Consider the following 26,827-nt stretch of genomic DNA (forward strand, 5'->3'; position numbering starts at 1 on the left):
AGCTGACAACATGCCTTGCAAAATAGCCCCCTTAGTTGCCACCCCTTAGAAATGCTGTTGAAGTGGCAGTAGCCCTAGTGGAATGAGGCCTAATCCCAGCTGGAATCTCCTTGCCATGATGGGAATACCAAATGCAATGCAAAACCCAATCCACCTAGAAATAGTTTGTTTTGACACAGGCTTGCCCTGAACTCAAAGCAAAGAAACAAACAACTGCTGAGACTGCCTAAAATCCTTAGTCCTGCTCAAATAATAACGCAATTGCCTGTGCACATCTAAAGTGTGCAAAATCTTTTCCCCTTTATTTTGGGGGTCTGCATAAAAAGTAGGCAAATGAATAGTTTGGTTTAAAGCCACACTAGAAACCACCTTAGGCATAAAGAAGGATTAGTACGTGGGATACCCTATCCTTATGGAAAATCAAAAGGGCTCTACTGCCATAAGGGCCTGCAACTCAGACACCCTTCTTGCAGAAGTAATAGCCAACAGAAAAGCAGTCTTCCATGACAAGTATTTCAATTCAGCAGTAGCTGCAGGCTCAAAAGGTTGTAGAGTAAGTTTTTCCAACACAAAATTGAGATCCCAAGCAGGAGTAGGAGCTCTACGTGGGGGTCTTATATTCTTTGCCCCTCTAAGAAACTGCTTGAACAAAGGATGCGAAAACAATGGTGGGTCACAATCATAGTGAGCTGAAATTGCTGCAGCATGAATCTTAATGGAAGAGAAGGACAAACCTTTGTCCAATAACTCAGTAAGATATTGAAGAGCCACACTCAAATTAGGCTCAGAAATCTCCAAATTCTTTGCTGTACTCCAAAATAAAAATCTCTTCCATTTTTCTGCATACACTTTCCTTGTACTAGGTCTTCTAGCTTCCATAATCACATTTAAAACTTGTTGAGGAAGTTGAGACCTGCTGTGTTTCAACACAGAATATGCCAGGCTGTTAGATGAAGAGAGTGGAACTTGACATTGAGCAGATGACCGTCCTTCTGAGATAACAGATGTGGAATCAAAGGTAAAGGCCATGGAGGCTTCCTTACCAGACTCCTTAGTAGTGGGTACCAGTGTTGCCGAGGCCAATCTGGAGCTATTAAAATCATCCTTGGCTTGTCTTGTCTGATCTTTAAGAGCACCTTTGGAAGAAGAGGCAGAGGTGGAAAGGCATACACATGAAGATTTTCCAACTGAAAGAAAGAGCATCCACTTTCCAAGCTGTGCGATGAAACCCCTTTGTGCAAAACTTTGGCAGCTGGTGGTTCAGTGGAGAAGCGAACAGATCTATGTCTGGAGTTCCCCAGGACACTGTCAATTTCTGAAATACATGAAGATCCAGTTTCCACTGTGGGGATCCATGATTTGTCTGCTTAACACATCTGCTAAGGAGTTCTGTGCTCGGCAGAAACCTTGCCTGAAGAGTTAGTTGCAAGCTGAGCTTAGTCTCCATAAAATCATTGCTTGCCTGCATAGAGGATAAGAATGTGTTCCCCCTTGTTTGTTGATGTACCACATGACAGTTGTGTTGTCTGTTAGAATCAACACCTGCCCTGGAAGAAGTAACTCCTTGAAAGCCATTAATGCAAACTGGACTGCTAACATCTCCTTCATGTTGATATGTAGATGCTGTAGTCTGGCAGGCCACTTGTCTTGTATCCACTTTCCATTTAGATGAGCTCCCCAAGCAATGTCCGAGGCATCTGTCGTTAAAATCTGACTCGCCTCTGGCCGGGTCACAGAGAGTCCCTTGTTTAGGTGACATTCCTGAGCCCACCACAAAAATTCTTTTTGAAGGCAAGGTATTATTTGAATGACAGTGTCCAAATCCTGGCAGTGCTGTGTCCATACATTTTGAGATACCATTGCAGCTTCCTCATATGCAGTTTGGCATTGGGAAGCACCAGAATACAAGATGCCATGAACCCTAATGCTTGAAGGACTGTCCTTGCAGTCAGCACGGACTGATGAGATAGTTGATGGAAGTAAAAGAATAGACTCTGTTGTTTGTCCGGGGTTAAAAAGGCCATCTGGGCTGCTGTATTCAGTCTCACACCCAGAAAGCACATGTCTTGAGAGGGTACTAGACTGGACTTTATTTCGTTCACAGAATACCCTAGGCATCTTAGCACTGCTATAACATATTCCAGATGCTGTAGAAGGTCTTCCTTTTCTTGAGCCAGAATCAGGCAATCGTCCAAGTAAGGATAGATTTGAATTCCTTGTAGCCTGAAGTAAGCTATCACTGGAGCCAGAACCTTTGTGAATACTCTGGGCAGTAGATAAGCCAAAGGGCAATGCAGAGAACTGATAATGAGAATTTCCAGCTCGAAAACGCAGATACTTCCTGCAACTTAGTCTTATAGGCACATGAAGGTAAGCTTCCTTGAGATCTAAAGTTACCATCCAGTGATCTTTGCCCAGCAGAGGTAAAAAGCTGTTGTAACGTCAACATCTTGAACTTGGGAATGTCCAGATAAGTGTTGAGGATAGATAAATCCAAAATTGGTCTCCACGTGTTCCCCTTCTTTGGTACTAGGAACAGGCGAGAATAAAATCCTAGGCCCCTTTCTGATACAGGGACTGGCTGAATGGCCCCTATTTGGAGTAACAGAGAAATTTGCTTGTGAGCCTCTGTCCGTTGTGGAGGAGGAGCGTCTGGCATGCCTTTGAAAGGGGCAATGTATGGAAATAAAACCTGTAACCGTGGTGAATGATATCCAACACCCATCTGTCTTGAGTAATTAAATCCCAATTTTCTTTGAAAAGAGACAGTCTTCCTCCTAAAGGAGCTGCCAGGCGAGAATCTACTGGCAGCTGAAAAGGCAGGTCATTGGGTCTGTTTACGAAAGGACTGACCCTGCCCTCACCAGAAGTCTGAGCAGGTGAACTCCTGTTCTAGGCCTAAAAGAACCTTGAGCTCTGCCCCTACCACGTCTAGACCTACCCCTAGACTGGGAATCATAAGCAGGATATGTCCATCCCTTAGTAGGCCAATTTCTACTAAACTGCGGTGGCTGCACCTGCAAAATCTTTAACAGTTTGCATAGACTTAGCTTTGTCCTCCATTTTCTTTAAAACTGCTTCCACAGGTGAACCAAACAACACATCAGACTGTAAAGGAGCATCCAAAATCCTTGTCTTAACATGCTCAGCTAAATTCTGATCCCTCAACCAGGCATGCCTGCGAAGAACAGAACTAGTGGCAGCCACCCTCGAGGAGGCCTGTACAGCATCAAAACCACATTGCAAAGAATGCTTACCCACTTGTTCAGACACATGAACTAAATCCAGCAACTCTTTACACTCAATACCTTCCGCCAAAGCATCCACCTTAGATTTCAATTGTGAAAGGAGATAATTTTGATATTTTAGCATGTGAAACTGACAATTCAACGCCCTCATGGCTAAAGTGGAAGAAGTATACACTTTCTTTCCCCATCTATCCAAAGCCCTTGCCTCTTTATCAGTGGGAACAGGGTTTTTAACAACAGAGGCCTTAACACCTTTAGGTCCCTGAGAAACAGTTTCGGGTCTGCCCTAGGACTCCTAAAAGATACTTATGAGCTTCAGGCACCCTATAGTACCTATCAGGTTTAACAGGAGCAGGAGGCAAAGAATCAGGATTCAGGGAAGCCTCTGCAAAAACATCTTCCACCACATTCAACACAGGAGGTATAGCTAAGGGCCTATGCTGGGGTAAAACAAGAATTCCTAAGCCTTTTCCTGGAATCAGAGTAATCCTGGCCTTCCCATTTAAAGTGTTCCTCATGGAATGCAGAGTCTCTGAAAATGAGAAATCCTCAGGAGGAGAAGCTGTAGGAGTGGAATCATCCACATCAGAATCAGAATAAGGAGGATACTCTTGCAAATCTTCACTAGAAGACTCAGAAGCCTCTGAACACTGTTCAAAACTCTCAAACTCAGGTTCCACCCTAGGCCTCTTATCAGGAGGGGGCATAGAACCTCTAATCATAGTAATCAAATCTTCTGCCATTTTAAGCATATGTTTCTTAGGCACAGAACCTGAAGTGCTAGGAGAAGCCCCCACTGAAGCTAAACTTGGCCTACCTCTCAAAGAAGCTCTGGAAACAGAAGGAGAGGCTCTAATTACCTTGGGAAGAGAGGGAAGAACAGTTACCTGAGAAGCCCCTTCAGTCTGGCCTACCTCCTGAGAAGGCATATCCTGTAACAGTAAAGTCTCTGCCTGAGACTCCAAAGAAACCCCTGGCAAAACCTCTGGCTCCACTGAGCCTTCTAAAGAACCGACGTCTGGGACTGCCGGTTCATCAACCCTAGGCTTTGCTGTTTTGTCCTTGCGCTTTTGGAAGCGGGCCGGAGCATCCGACGGCATTTTATAATTGCAACGCTTCCCAAACACTAACCTGGCACAGTCTAACCGTCTCTTAATAGTGCGTTTGTTAAATCTAGCACAAGAGCGGCATCCAACAACGTCGTGCTCAGGCCCTAAACAAGGTATACACAAGGTATGGTAATCCCTATGAGGTATCTGTTTCCCACAAAATACAGTTATTCACTTTTTCTGACATCCGGTTAAATGCTGAGGCAAGAAAAACCAAAATGTTCCCCACCGGGGTACTTAGCCAACTTTGATTCGGTCTGAAACTCCGACTTCAGAAAATTTCAGAACGCCAACCTGCACTCGCAAAACTGCTTCTGCATCGGACCATGCGGCAAAAAAGACTGAGGATATGGCGTCGGTCATGCGCATTAGTACCCTGACGTACTGACGTCAGTCTAATGCGCCCTGACCGACGTCAGCCTTATACTTTGGTATTCGGGCCGACTGGACAGCGGACTACCCAATAGTTAGGACTGCAGCAATGTGGAACGAAGAACATCTAAACAGTTCTAGTACAATGTGGTTCTGTGGTGTGTCTGCACTGGCCTTTCTAAATACATGCATATCTACAGTAACATCTGTCTGTTTATTAAACATTAACTTAAGCATCAAATTTCTAATAAAGAAGCTTTAAATCAACAATAATATCAGCCAAGTCTGCTTGCTGAGCAGGTATAAAAGATAGGACTTGTTAAGGACCTGATATTCAGCTGCTGACAAAATTCTATTCCATATATTCCAAACTAATTGTTGTCTGTCTTTCGCCACATCTTTTTTTACGGTTGGATAAGTGGTTTCTTCGAATGACTGCTTTCTCTTGGATTGTGGATCTGGTTTTCACACCCTTCCTGTCTCCTCGAAAGGGAAGGGGTAACATAGGAAAAACCTGCCCATCATTAGAAGCAGTTGTTTTAGGGTGAACAACAGGTACTATGTCAACCTTATCAGCTTGCTGAACAACCTCATTTTCAGACAGCCTGCCCTCCTGTGGTGTACCATAAACTGATACAGTGGTCTTGGTAGTGGAAATATTCTCATTATGGTTGGGAGCCACCATAACAGATGCATCACTGGCTCCCTCACCATCATCCTAGACTGCTTCACTCAATTGTTTAGCATTATTTTCTGGTGAGCTTTCCTTGAGCCAAGTAAAAACATAATTATACTGAAAATCTCTCATGTCTCTTTGAACCTTCTTTTTCTTTTGTTGTCAGTTTTCTCTCATAAGCACCTACTTGATCAATAAGTTCACAAATACTGACGTCCACTTTATCATCCTCTGCTAGAGCATACAACTCTTCCTGTTGTCACTGAATACTGAGACATAAATTGTGTTCCATCAGTTTAAAATAATCAATAAGCAGTTGCATATATAAAAATCTGCTATCCAAATTGATTTTCTGCCATTTTGCCAACAAATCAGGGTGCATGTCCCCATAAGTTGGCCTCTTTAGGATACGCAGCCCCCTAGGCATAATTTTAAGCTTACAACAAGCCTCCATATGAAAATGTTGGCATTGCAACTGCTTAAGTTGATATAAATCATTTTCTAACAGTCTTAGGTTGTCTTTACACTTCATCAACCACACTCACCATCTCACCATCGTCACTTTCCACTGTCTCAACAGATAACTGCTCAATAAGAAGTGGGTTATTCTTCATACAAACAAAATTAGACAGTCGGTCATTTCTCAACATTTGTCCCTCTCTGTGGATTACATCCAAGTTCAACATCAGAATTAAAACCTTCACCCAAACTTAACAGGGCCAACCACACAGTATATATGTTGTTGTTGTTGTCTGTCTTTTGGCTTTTTCCTGGTAAGGGGTCGCCACAGCGGAACTCCGGTCTGCTAATGATTGGCAGTAGAATTTTACGAAATGCCGAGGTGCCAGCTCGATGCCCAACCTTCAACGAAGGCAAGCCCATTTACGCACGCATGTCTTTTCGAACGGTACCCAACCGCGGGGAGGACATGTAGACTCCACACAGAAGGCACTCCCAAGCCAAGCCGAACGGGAGAACCTCTTGTTGTGAGGTAACAATGCTACCGCCGTGCCACCGTGGCCCAACCACACAGTATATATATGAAGCAAAAAAGAGAAGATGCCTGGCAATTAACTACTTGGGAATAATGTAAGAAATATTCAACAGTCACCAAAAATCCCAGCAGAAACACAGCAGAGGTGTAGAAGCAGTGTAAATGCTTTCCTTTCAGTGTATCATAAAATGCCAATAGCAAATAATACCCAAGGTGGAACAGTAGTAGCAGCAGTCCATGTTGTAATATCACAGACCAATAATCGAAGAAAAGAAGCGTAGTTTATTATAAAACAAGGTTAGCGCTTTCGCTGTAAAGCTTCATCAGACCACAATTGCAAACACTAAACTAACATTTAAATACTAACTATCAAGTAAATTTGCATTTTTTTACCAATGAGATTCAAGTATGTTACAAGTTGCTGAGCTACTGTATGCAAAGCAAAAAGCTTCAGCTGCAAATAAATAAAACACTTATGAAAACAAAACAAAAAAAGACAAAAACACCTTTCCAGCCTTCTCCTTTTCAGGCATATCACAAATTGCTAAGCTACTGCATACACAGCAAGAAATTTCAGTTGTAAACAAAACACTTATGAAAACAAAGCAAAAGAAAAAAAGACATTGAAAAATCACCTGTTCAGCCTTGTTTTCAAAACAGGTTTCATAGATGCATATTTATTGAGTCCATGTCCCAAGTGTGAGCTTAACTTAAAAAATCCATCTCAGTTCAACAAATTCTATATTAACCTTGTCCCCTTGTCTGGGACTATCTTTACTAGTCTCCATAACTAAGAATGTAAAACTATGTGACTCTCCATGTTCTAACAAATGTTTGGCAATGGCACGATATCTGAGACCTATCCTTACACAATAAAGATGGTCCATTATGTATTCCCTTAGTCATCTATTCGTTTTGCCAACATTACTTTTTTTTTTTACAATAGATGCAGCTAGCTAGGTATATCAAATTCTTGGTTTCACAGTTAGCTGCAGCTGTAAATGTATAAACTATACTTGTGTCAGGGTAAACAGAAATAGTTTTTCAGGACAAATGTTTGAGGCCAGCTTTAAATGCTGTGTCTAAAGGAGGCAGCATTAACTTATCAAACAAAAAAATACAAGTCCCAAGGGTACAGTAGGGGTTCTTGAATGTAAGTCTGATTTGGAAAGTTACCCTGGGGATGCCGTACAGGCTTTTAAGAAACTGAAAGTAGTGTTGTAGAACCTCAAAAGAAACTTGAAATAGCCAAATACGGACCCTGAAACAGAGTAAAATGTAGTTAAGGCCCGTATCAAAAACTTGGGACAGGTAATCCAACACAGCAAGCATGGGCCCTGATAATGGATTTAATCAATTAGAAGTACCCAAATAGAAACTTTTCCATTTACTTTTACAGCTTTTTCTTGTATTAGGCCTCTGGACAGAAGGAAGAATCTGGACAACCCTAGGAGGATACGTAGCATCCCTGGTAATCAACGAAAATGGAGTAATCATGTGACTAGAAGTAGGCAGTGAGTATATACAGATAAAGCTTGCCAAATGGATGAGTTAGCAGGGATCTGAAAGGACTCGGATACAGAGGCTTCCCCAAAACATGAAGCCAAAGCAGATGAAACCACATCTGATGAGGCCAAGATGGAGCTATTATAATGATTTTGGACTTATGTTTACCTTTCTGAGTCCATGGGACCATGCTGGGACAAGAGCATCTCTGTGCTACTTCCCCAAATGGGAGATCAGGAAGCAAAAGCTGCTGCATTTGGTGCTTGTAAGGGATGCACATAGGTCACAGCAAGGCTTCAATAATAATGGAAAAACTTCAATGCCACTGATAAGAAGAGAGACCTCTCCTGTTGCATCAGCCAACAATGGGTGAGCCTGTTTGCAATAGAAATGTCTTTCCCAAGAATATAGGTGACTATCAGAAAACAGCTGATTTGCATAGGCCATTCCTGTACTGTCAAGGCTTCTCAATACAAGGTACATGAATGAATTCCACCCTGCTTATGTACCAAACAATGGCTATGCTATCAGTACGAATCAAAAGTGCATCTAGAGAATGGGAGTTCTGAAAGGCCGGCAAACTGAGTATGCACAATGTAATCTCCAAAACACTGATGTACAAAGCTAGCCTTTGACTCCAACTAGACACCATGGACTGTCCACCCTTTACAATACTCCCCACTCTAGGCCTGAGGAATCCATGGTGACATGAAAGCAGTTTCCCACAACCAGACTGGGACTAGGTAACCATCAGTATAGATATGCCTTACAAGCTCTGGAATTCCTTACCTGCTCTGAGAACAGGCCTGAATGATGAGATGACTGAGGTTTAACAGTCCACTATAAAACCCCCACCCATACGAAATCTGACATGATGGACCAACTAAACAATAGCTGCTATTAATTCCACAGTTTTATGGTGAAGGCTGCTGAAACTATGTCTGGATGAAGAAGATGAGAGAATGCCTGCTGAATTGGAAATAACCTAATGCAGGATAAAGAGTCTAGACTACAACCAATAAATGTGAGAATCTGCAACATCCACACCTTTGCCATCACAGTGTTCACTGTTACTTCCAAGGACTGGAACAAAAGAAGTAAACACTTTGGTTCACTCAGAACACAGCCATACATGTTTAAACACTCTGAAGGCTAAGCTAAGTCCAGATGGAAGAGCATGAAATTGACAGTGAGACAAATCTCCAGGATTCATGTTGTGATCTTTATAGGTAAGTAAGCGCTTGGAGATAAAACAGCACATCCAAACTCTTCTTCACAAGCTGAAAAAAGAACACAACCATCCTGAATTTTTGTTTTGGGAAAAATTGTTTAGGCTTCTGAAATCTAAAATCAGCCTGAGGTCCTTGGTTTTTTTCAAAACTAAACAAAATCTGCACAAACATCCTGATCCTGTCTGGTTCACCGAGACCTTTAGGATGACACTTTTTTTTTTTTTGCACTAGGTTTAACTCCTCTTTTTTGGCTGCATTCTTCAGATAAGTTGAGACATCAAGAAAGGGAAGATACTGTAAGTGTACGAAAGAGAATGTTGTACTTTCTCGCTATAACTGTCCAAATCTATCTTGCATTTCAACCAGCCACAGAGACTGACAAGCAGCCCACAAGTGCCCCAAGAGCAAACAGTTGAGCAAGTTCTCAAGGAGTCTGCTGCTCTTCACCTGATGAAGGGTCAAGGTGCTGACGATTCTGCAAGGAACTGTTACCTTTGGGTGGACAACCACTCCGGAAACTGCTACAGCCTCATTGTTTCTTTTTTAGATTATTTTTTAACACTGCTCATGCTTTGTTTTTCCTTGTCACTCTTCTTGGTCATCCTTGAGATTATTGACAGGGGTTTGAATACATAAAGGAATCTGCCCCTCCAGTTCACAAAGACGGTATCCATAGTTCAAACTTGCAAACATTCTGAGCCAATTATTCTAGGGGGGATGCAAACAGGTCCATCTCTGGAACCCACCATGACCAGTAACAAGAAAAATAAAAAAAAACATCTGTGAAGGGCACACTACTTGGGGTCTGATGATGTCCTGCTTCATTGGTTCAATACTAAGTTGTCTTTTGTGGGGATGTATGCTATTAGCATCAGATCTTGATTCACTGTCTTCTGACTGAGATGCAGATTTGACTTTTGAAAGTTCAGTATGAACCCTAGCTTCTACAGACAATCCTGTGCAAATGAGATGGATTTTTGAGCCTCTGCTCACAGCAAGCTATCATCCAGGTATGAGTAAATATGTATTGCATTTGTTCTGCAATTCAGCTATCACTGGAGCCAGACACATGATGAATACCCTCTTAGCAGTGAGTAAGCAAGCCAAAGGACAAGAAGGTAAATTGGCATTGGCCATCCACTGTACAAATTTTAAGAAATGTCTGGTAGACATCTTTTAAGTCCATAATGAGCCTTGAGGTTTAACAAGGGCAGAAAAGCCTGGAGAGTTTGCCTCCTGAACTTGAGAGCCAACAGAAATTTGTTTAGCTTTGACAGACCCAGAATGGGCCTCCATGGACCAATCTTCGTTGGAATCAGGGAAAATTCTAAAGTAAAACCTTTTTCCTTCCTGTTCCTCAGGCATCACTTCTATGGTTCGCTATTCCTGCATTAGTTGCAGAAGGAGTACTATGAGATATTTTGCTCTCTTGGGATCCTTGTGATTCCTCTGCCTATAGGTCTGCCCTTGAATTACAGGTGGTACCTCCTTAAATGATACCCAGCACTCATTTTCTTGAACTGTCTATCCAATCCTTGTACGTCTAGGTGGGGTACTAGGTAATGGTGCCAGGGCAAGTGGGCTTGAAGTAACCATAGCTGGCCTCTGGGATGGCTGAAGCTTGGTTGACCTCATTGCCTACCCTTATCCTTTTGCTAGTTGTTTTCTGGAAAGGGCCACCTTCTGTGGGTTGCTTATGTTTGTTCTCTATAAAAAGGTCCTCACTGGATATAGAAATTCCTACTGCATTTGGGAAGGGGAGGGTAGGACATGTCTCAATGAATCCATTACTCTCACTTTTCCTTACAGTTTTCTAATAATTTCATATGCCTGTGGACCAAGTAAGAGTATTCGTTGAAATGGTGCATTTAATGGCTCTTGCGTAATATCCTCTGCAATGGCCTACACATGCAGAAATGTGTCTCTCCTGAACAAAGTCTCAGTGTCAGCTTCTCTAAACATAACACATGCAGCATCATAGGTACATTCAATACTGTTTACCCAGCTGGATGGCAGTCTGGAGTTAATGCTCCCATATAGTCTTCCTTTTCTGAATTACAATTTTCAACATTTTCTTTAAGACATGCTCCTGAAACTTCAGTATGTGAGCTTGGCAATTTAGAGCTCTAAAAGCCAGCATAGAGGATGTGTATGTCTTCTTGCCGCATGCATATAGGAACCTACTTTCTTTGTCATAGGGTAGGCTATTCCTCCCAAGGTGAGTTGTGTTCCTTTAGTATCTGCAAGGGAAAGGGACACAAGGTCAGCCATCATGTTTTTGTACAGAAAGGAGTGTGGCCCTCGGACACTGAAAAATGTATCTGGCCTCTTTAAGGCTGATAGCTGAGAATCAGGGTCCTGACAACTATGATGAAAGACATCCAGTAAGGCCACCTGCACTTGTGGTACTGCTACCATTTTGGAGATCATAGCCCACCAGAACCAAGGCCGTCTTTTCTGCACTTGATGCCTCGGAGGCTTGCCATTTGAAAAGGTCCCTCATCAGGCTAAGTTCCCATCAAAGGTGAGAAGCTCTAGAGCAGAGTCTGAAGCTAAACTTTCTATAGTACTGCCAATATAGTCCAGAAATGTGGGCACTTGTGAGCTGTAATCTTGGATCAGCATCATCCTCGCAACAGGGCATCTTCTCTTTGAGAACATGGAGGCCTTTTATATGAAAGTAATTAGTTTATTTTTATTCAGAGTCAGAATCTGGCCTACGTCTTTCCAATATGGGCAGGGAGGTCATACTCCTTTTGGGGGAACACTCCCCCAAAGTAGAAGGTCTGTTGTGCTCAGACTGCCATCCTCAGAGAAAACTCAAATAAATCATAAACCAATGAAAACCAGTCATAGCAAGGTGCAGATGGGGGAGACATATAAACCACTTTGGGCTTCCTCTATTCCATTCTCAGACATCTGCCTGGTTATCTTTGCCCTGGGCTGCCAATGCATAGTCATCTTCACAGATGATTAACAGAGGCAATCTCTCCCCCACCTTGTTTAATCAAGAGATTGTTTTCCAATGGCAGTGAGCTTTCTTCATCTTAGAAGAGATAAATGCATTTGGTTTGTTACAACAAGCAATGGTTGCCTTACATGACAGCCTCCTTAGACGTATGCCAGAGGTAGGCAACTGAAAAGATGCCAGGATTATTAATTATTCAAGCACCACTAAATTACCGGCGTCCTCTAACTTTGAGGGTACTGCAGACGATACTGACATCTAGGACCTAAACTGCAGCTTATGCAATGCACCGTCAAAGCAACTGCTCTCTGAGGACATGGAGGACTAAAAGATAAAAGCCATAAGTTTATTTTTATTTAGCTGTGCCAGGATGGTGTCTCTTCTAGCTTTAATAAGTGTTGGCCTGAAAACTTGCAAATAGAGCACGTGTATATACTGTACTCAAGACCTATACAATAAATACATAGGTCAAATCAATCTTGAAGTTTATCTGTCTTTTATAGGAATACACTGCTAGGGTAGTATTCCCAAAACTCCACTTGAAAATATCAAGATCCCCAAACAGACATAACTAGGACTTCCTAAACTTTAAGTCATGTACTAAAAAGAAAAAAAAAGTTTAAACAGCAAAACCCCATTGTGTGTGTGTGTGCATACATATAAACACACACACACACACACACACACACACACACACACACACACACACACACATATGTATGCATACATAAATGTAGATAGATCTGTGTATGTACAATTCACCTGAAAGTTTGCTTCTCTGATTGACTCACATGACAAGAAAGAACTTAACATGAATGCCAATACTTCTCCCTTTATACAAGACACTGAGACATCTGGAAGGAAACAGACATAGTGCTGTCATAAGAGAAAAGGGGCCAAGCTCTGAAAGTCTGGTCAGACAGTGGACTCCTCCTGTGGCAGAGATCCCTAAATTTATGACTGCAGTGGTGACAAAGGATATCTTAATGTACATATTTTGAATATATATTATTACCAATACACAAGTACTTTTTGTCCATTCTATCCTAAGCAAAAAAAAATAATAATTGGTGGTTTCATGGCTCCCATTTCTTTGACAGTACACTTCATCAAAACTGTCCTTCCCCTTCAACCTGATCCAGAGGTACAGTTGAGGGATAATGTCCTGATTAAGGCCCAGGTGACCATTATTCAATTATCAACTCATGTGCTTGACCGCACTAGGATGTAGAGGCAAGCCTATCTTGGGAGAAAGGAGCATGCTGAATGTAGTTCTTGCTTAATTCTGGCAATGGTTGGCGCTCAAAGTGAGATAAATCAGGATGGGTGTGTAACAGGTCTAGCAGGCTGGCTGCTCTAAGGGCTCAGGGTGGGCAAATTCTTAAGCCACTGCTCAAGGCCCACCCCGCTAAACTGCAAACATCAGCACACTGGGAGGGATGAAAGGGCCTGGAAAAGTTAACAGGGTGCGACTTACATGATAGCTCCAATTGCCATATTTATGCCTCCAATGGGATCCCCTGCTCCCCAAGTGTTTCAAATGAGCACCATAAGGTTAATTGTATGAGAATTTTTTTGGGGGGGTGGGGGAGCACCTCCTGCTCAGAATACACTAGGGACAACTTGGCAAGAGCAATGAAGAGATCTGGCAATCAGGAGATACACCCGAGGAATCAGCAAAACCAGGAGAGGAGACTGGGGAAATGCACTTCCCCCTCAAGATGATGTGACCTCGGAAATGATTATACTTATTAAGGGAATGCAGGAAGGCAAAGTTTCCTGCATGGGGGAGTTTGCCCCCCACTTCAATCAGAGCTGTCATTTAATCACTTTTGGATTCCAAGAGTTTACTGAACTGTCCCACTGATGAAGCAGGGCTTGATGATATAATGAAAATAGCACAACTACCTTCAGGGCAAGAAGCAGCAAATTTTGAAGTTAAAAATCTAAATTCAGGACAGTAGTAATTAAATTTTCATTGTATCACCACCACTTCAAGCTATGGCACCCCAATTACAAGAGTGAGCAAGAGCTGCTATGGTTCAGATGGAACATCTCCCTTGAGGAAGAAAAACAGTTATCAGACTTGCTGAAAAACAAACTGACACTGGAAGATGATGTAGTACAAGATACTTTGTTACACAAAACAGATCAACAAAATGTCAAACTACTACTCTCCTTCCCCTGCTATATGAACAACAAGACAGAATCCTTGTACTGACAATGTAAGACCATGGCACATAAGGTGTATCATGTTTCAGAAACTGCTAACTCAATATAGTGTGAACGTAACTTTCAGAGTGAAAAAACAAATGAAAGTGCATAGTTACATTTTTTTTCTGCATTGCATGAGGAGCAGAGTCTATGTTCCCTCATTTTCTACTGCTGAAGTACACCGCAGATAATTCAGCAACAAGTAAAACATTAAGAGAACTCAAATAGCACATCTGGAAAAAAGTTTTAAAATCTTACCTGATGTGTGTCTACAGTCTTGTCTACTTTCTGAAGGCGTTTCATTTGTATTTAAAGAAACAGGCTCTTCCATCACGTTACTATTAGTATCAGCAGTCCTGGTGGTCTCATCACTAACTGCTTCCTTATAATTTTTTCCAGAGCTGAAAATCACTGTCCCACCATTTGAACACTGACTAGTCCTATTATTATTAACACTGTCCTCAACCTCTTCTGATGGTCCGCTCATGTTTCTGCCACCAGCCACAGCCTCGACTTTAACATTACAAATTTGATTTTCATTTTCATCTGAAACTTCAGGAATATCTAGAGAACTTCCACTTTCCACTGTTTTCGAAGAATGTCCTCCATCACACGGCTCAACCCCATTTTCATGTCTTTCTTTCTCATCCATTAGCTGACTTCAGCTTGGTCATGAAGCTTGTATGACTGCACAGGATTCTAAGGGCAAAATTGAACAAGAAAAAAACAAAAACAAAAAAAATTAACTGTCCATTTCAGACAGAACTCCACTGAAGCGTCTGAAGAAAGTAAGAATGTTCTAGAAAAATATTTCTTGCTAAACTATGCATTACCAAATTAAAAAGTGTGCACCATACTAGTACATTAAAGCTACAACTAATATGAGTTACATTTTGTGTTGTACACACTGAAGTTCTACTGGAAGTAGAGCTCTGTATCTTGCTTTTATACTTAAATAAAATCTAAATTAAGACTGTACTTTGACTTTTACCTCTGTACTCGACATTCCACCAACACCATGGAAATGTCAATTACTAGAAGTTCACAAATTACCAGCCTTCAAAATTCTCACTTAGTCAAAGCATGGGAAGCGGAATAAGCCAGGAATTCTACTGAACTTGAACAGTAAAAAGTAGCAGTTTAAATCCATCCTCTGATGAGTTATAAATCTACAAGTTCACATACTACAGAGTATCTACAGCAGTCTCCACATGGAAATAATGTAACAGCTTCACCACAAACACCCTGCCTACCTCCAGCTAACATACATTTTATGCATGGCATTCTAAACATTAATGAACTTTCAAAAGACTGGTGACAAATTAACACTTTCTCCTCAAAGGACAGAGTACTGTTTCTCCAAACAGCACTTTGCAAATGGTTAGTAGCTGAATGTGTGCCATGAAATTTATAATCTATAAACAGAAGCTGATTAGTTTTATGCGTAATAAAGTTATAGTGACTTTAGTCTATATTATAAAATACCACATTCTGGACAGAGCATTATGCTTTCATGCATTCTGCTGTCCCTAGTAGTGGACTCCTAATACAGTGCTAACAAATGGAGTAGCTTTTAATAATTTTGTTGTACTAGCTAAATTAACAGTGGTTTGATTTACAATGCTAAATACCACATTCTAAGCAGCTTTGGTGTATTCTGCTTTCACCAGCAGCATAAAAGTAAAGTGTAGACTGCTAACAAATGGAGTAGCTTTTAATAATTTCATTATGTGAGCTACACAGAAAAAGTACAGTTTTGTACCTACCATAAATGTAGATGTCCGAACTGGATAGCATCTGCAGTCATAACAACTGGGTTGTCCTGTCGTCAGGCAGCCCTTCAGTCGGCCGGATTCCAAAGTCCGGGTCCGGCTTCGGCTGATGTCGCACTTCACCCGACGTCATCTCTGTTGGTCTTCGGGTATATAAGCATCAGCCGACGCCATTTTCCTCAGTGTTTCTTGCCCCAGATGCCAGAAGCCCTCTTGAAGGCTAAAATTTGGATAGATGCCAATGTTTCCAAAAGATAGAGGTAAACACAAAAATAAGCATGTATGTACATATATACAAACAAATACACCATAAAGACTCCCCCATCAGCTAGCTATTAGGGGGGTAAACACCCTAGGAGTACCACAGAGGGGAAGGAGGGAGGGTAATCCTGACTGCAGATGCTATCCAGTTCGGACATCTACATTTATGGTAGGTACAAAACTGTACTATGTCCTTCATGGATGCATCTGCAGTCATAACAACTGGGTAGAATACCATAGCCAACTAGGGGAGGAGGATAAAGGTAGATTATGGTGTGTTTAGGATCCCTTGCAGTACAGCAGTGGCAAACCCTGCTCGGGATCTGGAATATAGAGGCAAATTATAATGCTTGGCAAATGTATGCACGGAGGTCCAAGTAGCCGCCTCAATAATGTCTTTGGTTGCCACTCCTCGTAAGAAGGCTGTGGTAGTGGCTGTTGCCCTTGTAGAATGAGGTCTTATGTTCTGTGGAATTGGTTTTCCATGGAAGGAGTAACAGAATCGTATGCAATTTCCTATCCATTTGGAGATTGTCTGTTTGGAAATAGCTTTTCCTTCCCTTCCTGTTGCATAGGCTACAAAAAGTTGGTCAGTCTTTCTGCTATTTTTTGTTCTGTCCAAGTAGTAGCGTAGCTGTCTATGTACATCCAAGGTATGCAGTATTCTTTCCCCTCTGTTTTGTGGGTTGGGAAAGAAGGTAGGTAGGTGGATTGCCTGGTTTAAAGACACTCTGGATACCACCTTGGGCATAAATGTAGGATTAGTTCTCATGGACACTCTATCTTGGTGGAAGATTAGGAAGGGTTGCACTGCCATTAAGGCCTGTAGTTCTGAAACCCTCCTTGCTGAAGTAATTGCCAGTAGTTTTCCATGACAGGTGTTGTAGGTCTGCTGTTGCTGCTGGTTCAAAGGGTGATAGTGTCAACTTTTCTAGCACAAAGTTTAAATCCCAAGCTGGTAATGGTGGTTTCCTTGGAGGTTTTACATTTTTGATTCCTCTAAGGAACTGCCTGAGCAAAGGGTGCGAAAAAACAGGTGGATCAAAGCTGTATTCTGCTGAAATAGCTGATGCATGTATCTTGATGGAGGAGTAGGACAGGCCTGAATGAAGAAGTTCGGCCAGATACTCCAGAATGTTAGGCATATCTATGTTTGACACTTCTTTTCCTCTTTCCGTACTCCAAATGACAAACCTTTTCCATTTTCCAGCATAGTTCCTTCTTGTTGAAGGTCTGCGTGCTTCAAGAATAATGTCTTTAACTCTTTGGGAAAGTCCTGGATTAGTTGCTGCTATGTGATGTTCCATGCAGTCAGTTGCAACGCTTTTTAGGTTTTGATGTATGATGCTGTAGTTGTTCTGAGTTAACATCAAAGGCATCAGGGTATTGGCCACATATTGTTCTGAGACATGCTCCTCAGCAGTGGGTACCAGTGTTGTCTTGGCCAGTTTGGAGCTATCAGGATTATCCTTGGACGTTCTTCCTTGATTTTCAGTAGTACCTTGTGTATCAAAGGAAGGGGTGGGAATGCATATGCTGTTAGGCCTTTCCAGCTGAAGGAGAGCGAATCCACTTTCCATGCTAGTGGGTGGAATGTCCTTGTGCAGAATTTTTTGAGCTGGTGATTGAGAGGTGATGCGAATAGATCTATCTGAGGCATTCCCCATTTCTTTGAGATGGTCTTGAAGATGTCCGGTGCAGCTTCCATTCGTGGGCATCCGATGTGGTTCTGCTTAATATGTCTGCTAGAGTATTTTCTTTTCCGGGTACAAATATTGCCTGTAACTGGATGTTGTAGCTGAGTGCCAAGGTCCACAGCTCCAAAGTCATTCTGCATAGGGGGTATGAATGAGTGCCTCCCTGTTTGTTGATGTACCACATGACTGTGGTGTTGTCTGTCCTTATCATCAACTGGCCCTCTTTGAGAAATGGTTTGAACTTTTGGATTGCCAGTTTTACTGCCAGCATTTCTTTTAGGTTGATGTGCAGGTGAAGTTGATCCTGTGTCCACAATCCTTGCACGCATTTGTCCAGCATGTGGGCCCCCCATCCTAGGTCTGAAGCGTCTGTTGTGATGGTCTGGCTTGCTTGACATCTGCGAAAGGGTAGGCCTGGGTTTGACTGGCATGCCTGAGCCCACCATAGGAACTCCTGTTTTAAGCATGGAATTAGTGGGATTTCTGTTTCTAGGCTGTGTCTGTGCTGGGACCATAAATTCTTTAGGTACCACTGTAGTTTTCTCATATGTAGCCTGGCAAATGGGACCAAGATTATGCATGATGCCATGAAGCCCAAGGCCTGCAGTACTTTTCTTGCTGTTAACTTGTTCAGTTTTGTTAGTGCCAAGAAGTAAAGAGGAAGTTCTTTTGTTTTTCTGTCGTCAGGAATGCCATTTGTTTTACTGTGTCCAATTCCGCGCCCAAGAATGTCCTTGTTTGGGATGGTATCAGCCTTGATTTTTGTAAATTGACTGTGTATCCCAGTGCTTGTAGCAAGTAAATGACCCTTTGTAAATCTGTTGTCAGCTTGCTTTTGTTGTCCCCTTGTAGCAGGCAGTCATCCAGGTATGGGTAAATTTGAATTCCCTGTAGTCTGCAATGAGCGATTACTGATGCCAGGCATTTTGTGAATACTCTGGGCGCAGTAGATAAGCCAAAAGGCAATGCTGAGAATTGATAGTGCTCTGATCCTGCAAGAAATCTGAGGTATCTTCTGCAGATTGGTCGAATGGGGACGTGCAGGTATGCCTCCTTGAGATCTAGAGTTACCAGCCAAGACTCCTTGCCCAGCATGGGAAGAAGTTGCTGTAGGGTCAGCATTTTGAATTTTGGGACAATGATGTATGTATTTAAGGTGGACAGGTCGAGAATTGGTCTCCAACTTTTTCCTTTCTTGGAACTAGGAATAGTCTGGAGTAGAACCCCTTTCCTTGTTCTGCTGTTGGCACTCTTTCTACAGCTCTCATGTTTGCTAACTCCATTATCTGGTGTAGAGCCTCTGTTTTTTGATTTGGAGGTAGATTTGGCATTCCTCTTTTGACTGGTAAAGTGTGGAAGTGAAACCGTAACCTTGATCTATGGTTTGTAAAATCCACTTGTCTTTTGTTATGTAGTGCCAGTTCTTTGAAAATAAGGTTAACTTTCCGCCTAGAGGAGCTGCTACTTGTTCCCTGGTAGGCGGGTTTAGGGTTAAGTCACTGTGGTTGTGCTGATGTAGTGGCAGTGGTTGTGTCTGTGCCTCTGTTGTTACCTTGCCACTGTCGTCCTCTGTAGGCACCTCCTCTGGATTGGTTTCTGCCTCTGGAACGTCTATTCCTGCCCCTTTGAAATTTTGTGGAGTCAGGAAAGGACCAATTTTGGCAGGCCAGTTCCTGCTAAACCTTGGGGGTTGAACCTGCAAGAAATCTTTAACAGTTTGAACAGATTTTGCCTTTTCTTCCATTTTCTTCATAACCTGCTGGGCAGGTGCACCAAACAAACTTGTCTTATCCATAGGAGCATCTAGCAACTTAGCTTTAACATGATCCGGTAAAGCTTGCTCCTTTAGCCATGCATGCCTTCTTATCACTGTGCCAGTCATGGCTGATCTAAATGAAGCCTCCAGTGCATCATAGCCACATTTTAAGGAATGGTTGCTAACCTGTTGTATGTTATTTACCATTTCTAATACATATTTCTTATCAAGAGATTCATCAGTGGTTAATTTCTTAGTTAACTGATCAAGCATAAACTCTTGGTATTGTATCATGTGGAACTGACAGTTTAAAGCTCTAGCTGAGAGAGTAGCTGAAGTGTAGACCTTTTTACCCCATCTGTCAAATGACCTCGCTTCCCTTTCAGAAGGAATAGGGTTTTTAGCTATGGTCGCGGCTACTGCCTTGGGACCCTGGGATATAGTTTCTGGGTCTGCAAGTGGGGCCTTGTAAAGGTGGTGATGAGTATCTGGCACCCTGTAAAATCTGTCTGGTTTGGCAGGGGCTGGAGGTAAAGAATCTGGAGCGGAGCAGACATCATTGAAAGCATCATCCACCACAGAGAGAACAGGAGGTATAGCTAAGGGCCTGTGCTGTGGGAGGTGCAGAAAGGTCCCAAGTCTTTTCTGGAGTCTGAAAAATCCTGTTGCTGCCATTGGAACTGCTCTCATGGCATGTAAGGTTTCCCCAAAGGAGAATTCTTCTGGTGGGAAGCAGCTGGAATGGATTCTTCAGCATCAGAATCTTCAAAATTGGAGAAAGGAGCCTCTGGCTGGTCAGTTATGTCTGATTCATCAGCAGAATCATCAGAGGACACTGGCTCAGGGGCTCTGCCCTAGGTCTCTTCTCTGGGGGCTGAGAGGCCCTGTCTGGGTGAGATTGAGATCCTCTAATTAATGAAATTAAATCTTCTGCCAAAGTAAGCATTTGAGAACTAGAAGAGGGCCTGGATGTGGGGGGTTTAACAGGCACTGTTTTAGTAGTCTTGGCTGCTTTAGCCCTGGCGAAGGCCTTAATGGACATGGCTGCTGGAGGCCTAGCAGCACCACGTGCTGGGGTAGAGACATCCAAGGGAATGGTGTCTGATAAGTCAACCACCGTAGTGGATAAAATTTCTGGGGCAGAGTCAAGAGTTGTAGCAGGGGCCTCAGTTGAAGGAATAGGTTCAGCTGTGCTTTGATCAGTTTTCTCGGTTTCGCCGAAACCGAGACACTCGCGGTTTGCTTAACCATGGTTTCAGGCGAAACCGCGGACCGCGAGTGTCGGTCTTTATCTTTGCGTTTTTTGGCAGATTGGGTAGTCGGAGGATCCGACGGCATAATGTACGCAAAATCAGAACCGAAAAACTGTTCTGCAAACTCCGACCGACGCCTAAGCGTGGCCGGTTGAAAGAAGCACAGGCCGAACAGGCTGCTACGCCGTGGGCTGGGCCTAAACAAGGCAGGCAATAAGAGTGGAAATCTTTATGAGGTATTTGTTTCCCACAGGTTAAACAATTATTAACTTTTTCTGACATCGGCTGAGGCAAGAAAGAGTCCCCAACGGGTACTTAGCTTTAGAAGTCTTGGTAGTATTCGGTAGAAGTAATCTCTGGATCCGACCGACCGGCACTTGCGAACAGCTTCTGCTTCGGGCGCCACGCGGCAAGAAAGACTGGGGAAAATGGCGTCGGCTGATGCTTATATACCCGAAGACCAACAGAGATGACGTCGGGTGAAGTGCGACATCAGCCGAAGCCGGACCCGGACTTTGGAATCCGGCCGACTGAAGGGCTGCCTGACGACAGGACAACCCAGTTGTTATGACTGCAGATGCATCCATGAAGGACATCCCATCCATCTAAATATTTTCTAAACAGTTTGTCCTGATGGGGTATGCAGTGTTTACAAGCTGCGTAAGAGTCCAGACTTCTCTATCCCCAGCAACAGTCTCCAGCTTATTCTATGGGACCCTAGGCCACCTTTGGAATATCATCTCTCCAGCATGCCTTTGGTCTGGTCTAGGACCTCCTCCTAGTGGGCAACCCAAAGGAATAGTCACTTGATACTCAATCTCAACTAGCTCCCCATAATCTTGAGAAGCATCAGCTCAACTTCAAGATTCTTCACAATTGCTAACTTCCTCACTCTGACATGGACAGCAAGCTCAAGTAACCCTGATAAGCAACCTAATTTCTGTCACTTGGAAGTCATCCTTCTAGTCACTACCCAAAGGTCATGACCACAAGAAAGGACTGGGAAGCAAACTGACCAATGAACGTACACCTCAGGACACAACTCCTGCTTCACCGTCATGGTCTAATACAATGCCTGCAGTACTCCTACTGTGGCACCGATCCACTAATCCATTTCCTAATCTTCTCCACAAACATTTCTGAGCAATAACCCAAATATGTACATATAACTTCGGGCAGCTGCTCCCTTATTATCTGTAGCCAAAAATCCAGTTGCTTTTGGGAAAGAATCACTACATCAGATTCATAAGCCCTGATTTACATCCCAGTCAATTCACACTCAGCAGTAAACCACTCCAGTGTGGGCTGGAGATCCCAGTCACAGATCATCTGCCAAATATGATAGATGCAACCATTTTGGAGGATATCATCTACTGCAAATAACAAGAGATGCAACCAAACCAGACACTCCCCAAACCCTGGCAGTATCTTGATATCCTACCAACTCAAATTACAAAAAAAGGAGGAAAATATGATGCACTGCTGATGTAATCCTACACCCACAATGAATGCATTTGAGTTAATGCCAAGAATATGGACACATGTCTTGCTCCTCAAATACAGTGACTGAATGGAAAATAATCTCAGCCTCCTGTAGAGCCTCCCAAAATGATTCTGGAGTATGTAGTCATATGCCTTTAGCAGGTCCACAAAACACATGTAGGTAGTTATTGCAAAGCTCCCACAACCAATCCATTACCTGTGCAAGGGCAGGGAGTTAATCCTTTGTCCCATGGCCAGAATGGAATCTACACCTGCTCTTCCACAAGCAGAAGGTTAATTATCAAAGAGTTTCCTTTGCAGCACCCTGGCAGAGGCTTTACCAGGAATGCTAAAGAGTGCCTCCCTCTAAAACTGAAACACCCTCCCTCCTCCCTTCTTGAAAATGGATAAGTTGGCCAATCCAGAGGTACTGTTCCCACCTTCTACAAAAAAAAACTGAAAAGGTGTGCTAGAAAACAACATCCCAGCAATATCCAGCACCTACAATATTCCTAGCCAGATGTCATCCACTCCCACTGCCATGTCACTATGGAGGTGTATAATCACCACAATGACCTTATTGACAGAAGGGGACCCAATCTCACCAATTGTGCCTGGCACTGCCACCACCACACAGAACAGCATGTTCAGCATGCTCAAGAGTTCTTTAAAGTTTTCCTTTCACCTCATGAACATGGCCTCAGTCAAAGTCAGCACTTCTCCACCCTTGCTAAAAACATTCTGGGAAAATTCACTCCTGCCCAAGAAGAGTCACTGAATGGTTTACTCGAACTTCACTGAGATCACCTGAATTTTTTCTGTCCATGGCCTAACCAAACTCCTCCTACACTCAGGTCTTCACTTCAGTGACTGCCTTAGTTCCTGCCTTCCTGCTCTGTCAGCCTCCTTCTTCAACAAGACTGCTTCCCTCACTGCTGGTGCCCACTACTGGATCTCTACGGTTATCATCATGACAAGCACAAATCATCTTTTGGCCAAAGCTCTATGCCACCTCCTCAGCTACTGAAGTTCTGAAAAGGGTCCATTAACACTCCATATCCACAATTTGCCTTGGGCTATGGGAGAGGTTATTATGGAAGGAGTAACAGACTCTTTCTACTGAGAAGAATCTATTAGGTGTCCTGGGCGTCCTCATTAAGCAGTTTGGTTTCCCGAGTCTGTTCAGCTGCTGTTTTGTTGATCTGGTCCAACTCACCAAGTTGTGATCAGCTGACAGCTCAACACCTGTCTTCACATGAGAGTCCTGAACATATGGCTACAATGTTGATCACTGATCTTTGGACCAAGGTACTCTTGTTATCAAGTACATTTATGAGTAACTTTGTGGTTAAACACTGACTGTAAAGGACAACCCATGATTACCACGGAATGCTAATAACAACTTCACAGTTGGCTTAAGACTGGGCAAGCCACACTTCCGAATAATTCCCCTCCAAGCATCTCACCTCCAGTGTTCCCACATAAGCACTGGCCTTCAGCGGTACTACACAGGCAGTAGATACTATTCTATTAAACATCAAAATCATGGTCTCCAAAGATGCTGAATACTATGAATAACTCTTAGGTACATACATTCAAAAAATAGTCGGGGTCTTCCTTTCTACAACACAAAGATGCTTGCACCTGACCCTTTCATCTATCAGTACAAATTCCCATTGTACACCAGTCAAGAACTTCTGAGCATCCACAAAGCTGTCAGGGACCTCTGCTCAAGAAATATGGTTCCATAACCATCACTAGGTATGCAGAAAAAATTCAATATATCTAACTAGTACTTTTCAATCTCCCACACAAGATTTGGCTCCTACCTCACTAGTAAAGTGATATTCCATCTTCCAAGAGCCAGTTTCCACTGTCTTGGTCTAATCCATTTTAATCTGCCCTGTTCCTAAACATCTTGCATCTTCTTGTGGGTGGTGAGCCTACCTCCCCAGAGCTTTTTTTGGAGTGCATACAACTGTGCTTTTTGGGTCACCTAACCACCAGACACTGGTCAGCAAACACCTAAGTACAGTTGAGTAGCTAAACTTACCATAACAGTAGATGTTTGAATGATCACTGCAGCAGTAGCTTTAGTTATATGGGGTTATAACCTGCCAAAGAAATAACAGTTAACCACAGCTTCTAAAGCTTCAGGGCACCTTTCACACACCAAAATTGTCAGGCAGCTCAACCTCAACTAACCAAAAGGCCAGACTGGGTGCCAAGTTCTTCAGAGCTTTCCTGCTACTGAGAGATGAAGGCTCAGCACTGAAAGGATAACAATAAGAACAATGACAAATAAATATCCACACCCTGGAATAAAAAAAAACACATTAAAAACAACAGGGGATGGAGGGAGGGAATGGCTACTGCAGCAATGATCATTTGAACATCTACTGTTATGGTTAGTTTACTTATACAACTGTACTATGTTCATCATATTGATCACTGCTGGAGTTGCCTTACCTGTACAGCTAGATTACCCTAGCTTACTACATTTGGGAGTTGGAAGAAGAAGAATCCAAGAGCCTCTGGAGAATGGTCCTAGCAAAGCCTGTCCTGGACCTAGCTAAGGAATAAAACTTACAGTGCTTTGTAAAAGTACATACAGAGGACCAAGCATCAGCTTCTAAAAAAAAAAACTTCTAAAAGCCAACCCTTTCCAAAAAGCCATACATGAAGCCAGGGCAGTGGGCCTTGATCCTGCCCGGAAAAGTTTTGCTCTGGTGAGTATAATACAAGGTAATAGTCTTGCACAACATTTGGAAAAATATATGGAAATTGTCCATTTTGACACAGGTTGTCCCTTCCGCTTACCTTCACAAGGAATGAAAGTACAATTGTGTTAAATCTTACCATAACAGTAGATGTCCTTCTCTTCAATGCTACAGTATTCCTTACATAAGGGCATCTCCTGCCAAGGATAGCTCAACGTCCAGTCACTATACCAAAACCTTTAGTATTTACAGGCATCATACATCACAGGTATACAACCTGTACAAAGGGTATGGCATAAAGGTGAAGTATAATCGCACACACTTCAGAACTGAAATGTCCCAGAAGGAACATGTACATCCAGAAGGAAGAAAAAGAAAAGAATCCGCAGCCAAGATGGCAAGAAGAATATGGCTGAGCAGAGGGGGTAGGAGGGAGGGAGAGAATACTGCAACAGTGAAGAGAACCATCTACTGTTATGGTCAAATTTTACATAATTGTACTATGTCCTTCCTTATCAATGTTGCAGTATTCCTTACATAAGAGAGAATACAAAAGCTCAAGAGGAAACCAGGGAGGAGGAAGGCACTGAAGAGTGCTCTATAAACCCATACAGAATAGCCCTATTAAAGCCAGCCCTTTCCATGGAAATAGCATCCAACTTGTAGTGCTTAGTGAAAGTATGGACAGAAGACCAAGCAGCAGCCTCAAGGATGAACTGGTATTCAGCCCCTTGAAAAAATGCACCAGATGAAGCAGCAGCCAGAAGAGAAAAGACATTTACCATAAAGAAAAATAACAAAAAATGGCCTTAGAAATCCAGTATGAAACTGTTTGCTTAGAGATAGCCAAACACAAAGAGCTGGGATGAAAGGAAACAAAAAAGTTGCTCAGATTTATGAATATCCTTATTCTTATAGGTTCATAGGTAGGTACTAGGCTATTGCCCTAGGGCCTTTATAAGCCTAGCCAAAAAGGTACCCTGGCTTTCGCCCCCAAGAAAATTATTTTCCTGTGCCCCTGTCGAGCAGAGCCACAGAAGTGATCCCTGGGATGAATTTCCTATTTCCCATCCAATCATCAAGATTTTTCTTGAAGAGTGCTAATGAGGAGCTCTGTTTGACACAGACAGGTAGTCTGTTCCAGAGTATGGGAAGTCTCTGGGACAGGAATCTATCCCTCCAGCATGTTCTGTTTATTGTGGTGACAAGGTTTATGTCCCTACAGCGTGTAGTTCGGAGGTACTGGGATTTCTTTAAGTGGAGCATGTCCAATAGCTCTGGTTTGACATAGCTTTGTATGTTAGGCAGAGAACGCCTCTGAGTAGGCAATATGCGATGGAGTAAAGCTGGAGTTTTTTGAGACGGTTTGCGTAGGGTATCTGTTTGAGGCCAGTAATCCTCTTTGTGAGGTATTTCTGTGGCCTCTCCAGTTGTTGTAGATGTCTTGTGAGGTACATACCAAAAGGGGCGCTGTACTCTATAATGGGTCTAATGAGTGATGAGTACAGGGGAACAATGACCTCTTTTTTTCTGGATGAGAAACCTTTTGTGATGAGGTGTGCCACAT

At 42.8% G+C, this 26,827-nt stretch overlaps 1 protein-coding gene across 2 annotated transcripts in view; it reads right to left on the reverse strand.

Annotated features, from left to right (window-relative positions):
* Positions 1 to 26,827, reverse strand: part of LOC122789777 (consortin-like) — a 1,146,861-nt gene that overhangs the window by 929,955 nt on the left and 190,079 nt on the right. For both annotated transcript variants that reach the window (XM_044057227.1, XM_044057220.1), the window contains one exon: positions 14,578 to 15,018. In XM_044057227.1, coding sequence (XP_043913162.1) covers positions 14,578 to 14,971 — 394 coding nt within the window. In that variant the 5' untranslated portion in view covers positions 14,972 to 15,018. The remainder of the gene's footprint in view (positions 1 to 14,577; positions 15,019 to 26,827) is intronic.

Source organism: Protopterus annectens, chromosome 1.part2, assembly GCF_019279795.1.
Source record: "Protopterus annectens isolate FY-2018-M chromosome 1.part2, PAN1.0, whole genome shotgun sequence".
NCBI lineage: Eukaryota > Metazoa > Chordata > Ceratodontiformes > Protopteridae > Protopterus > Protopterus annectens.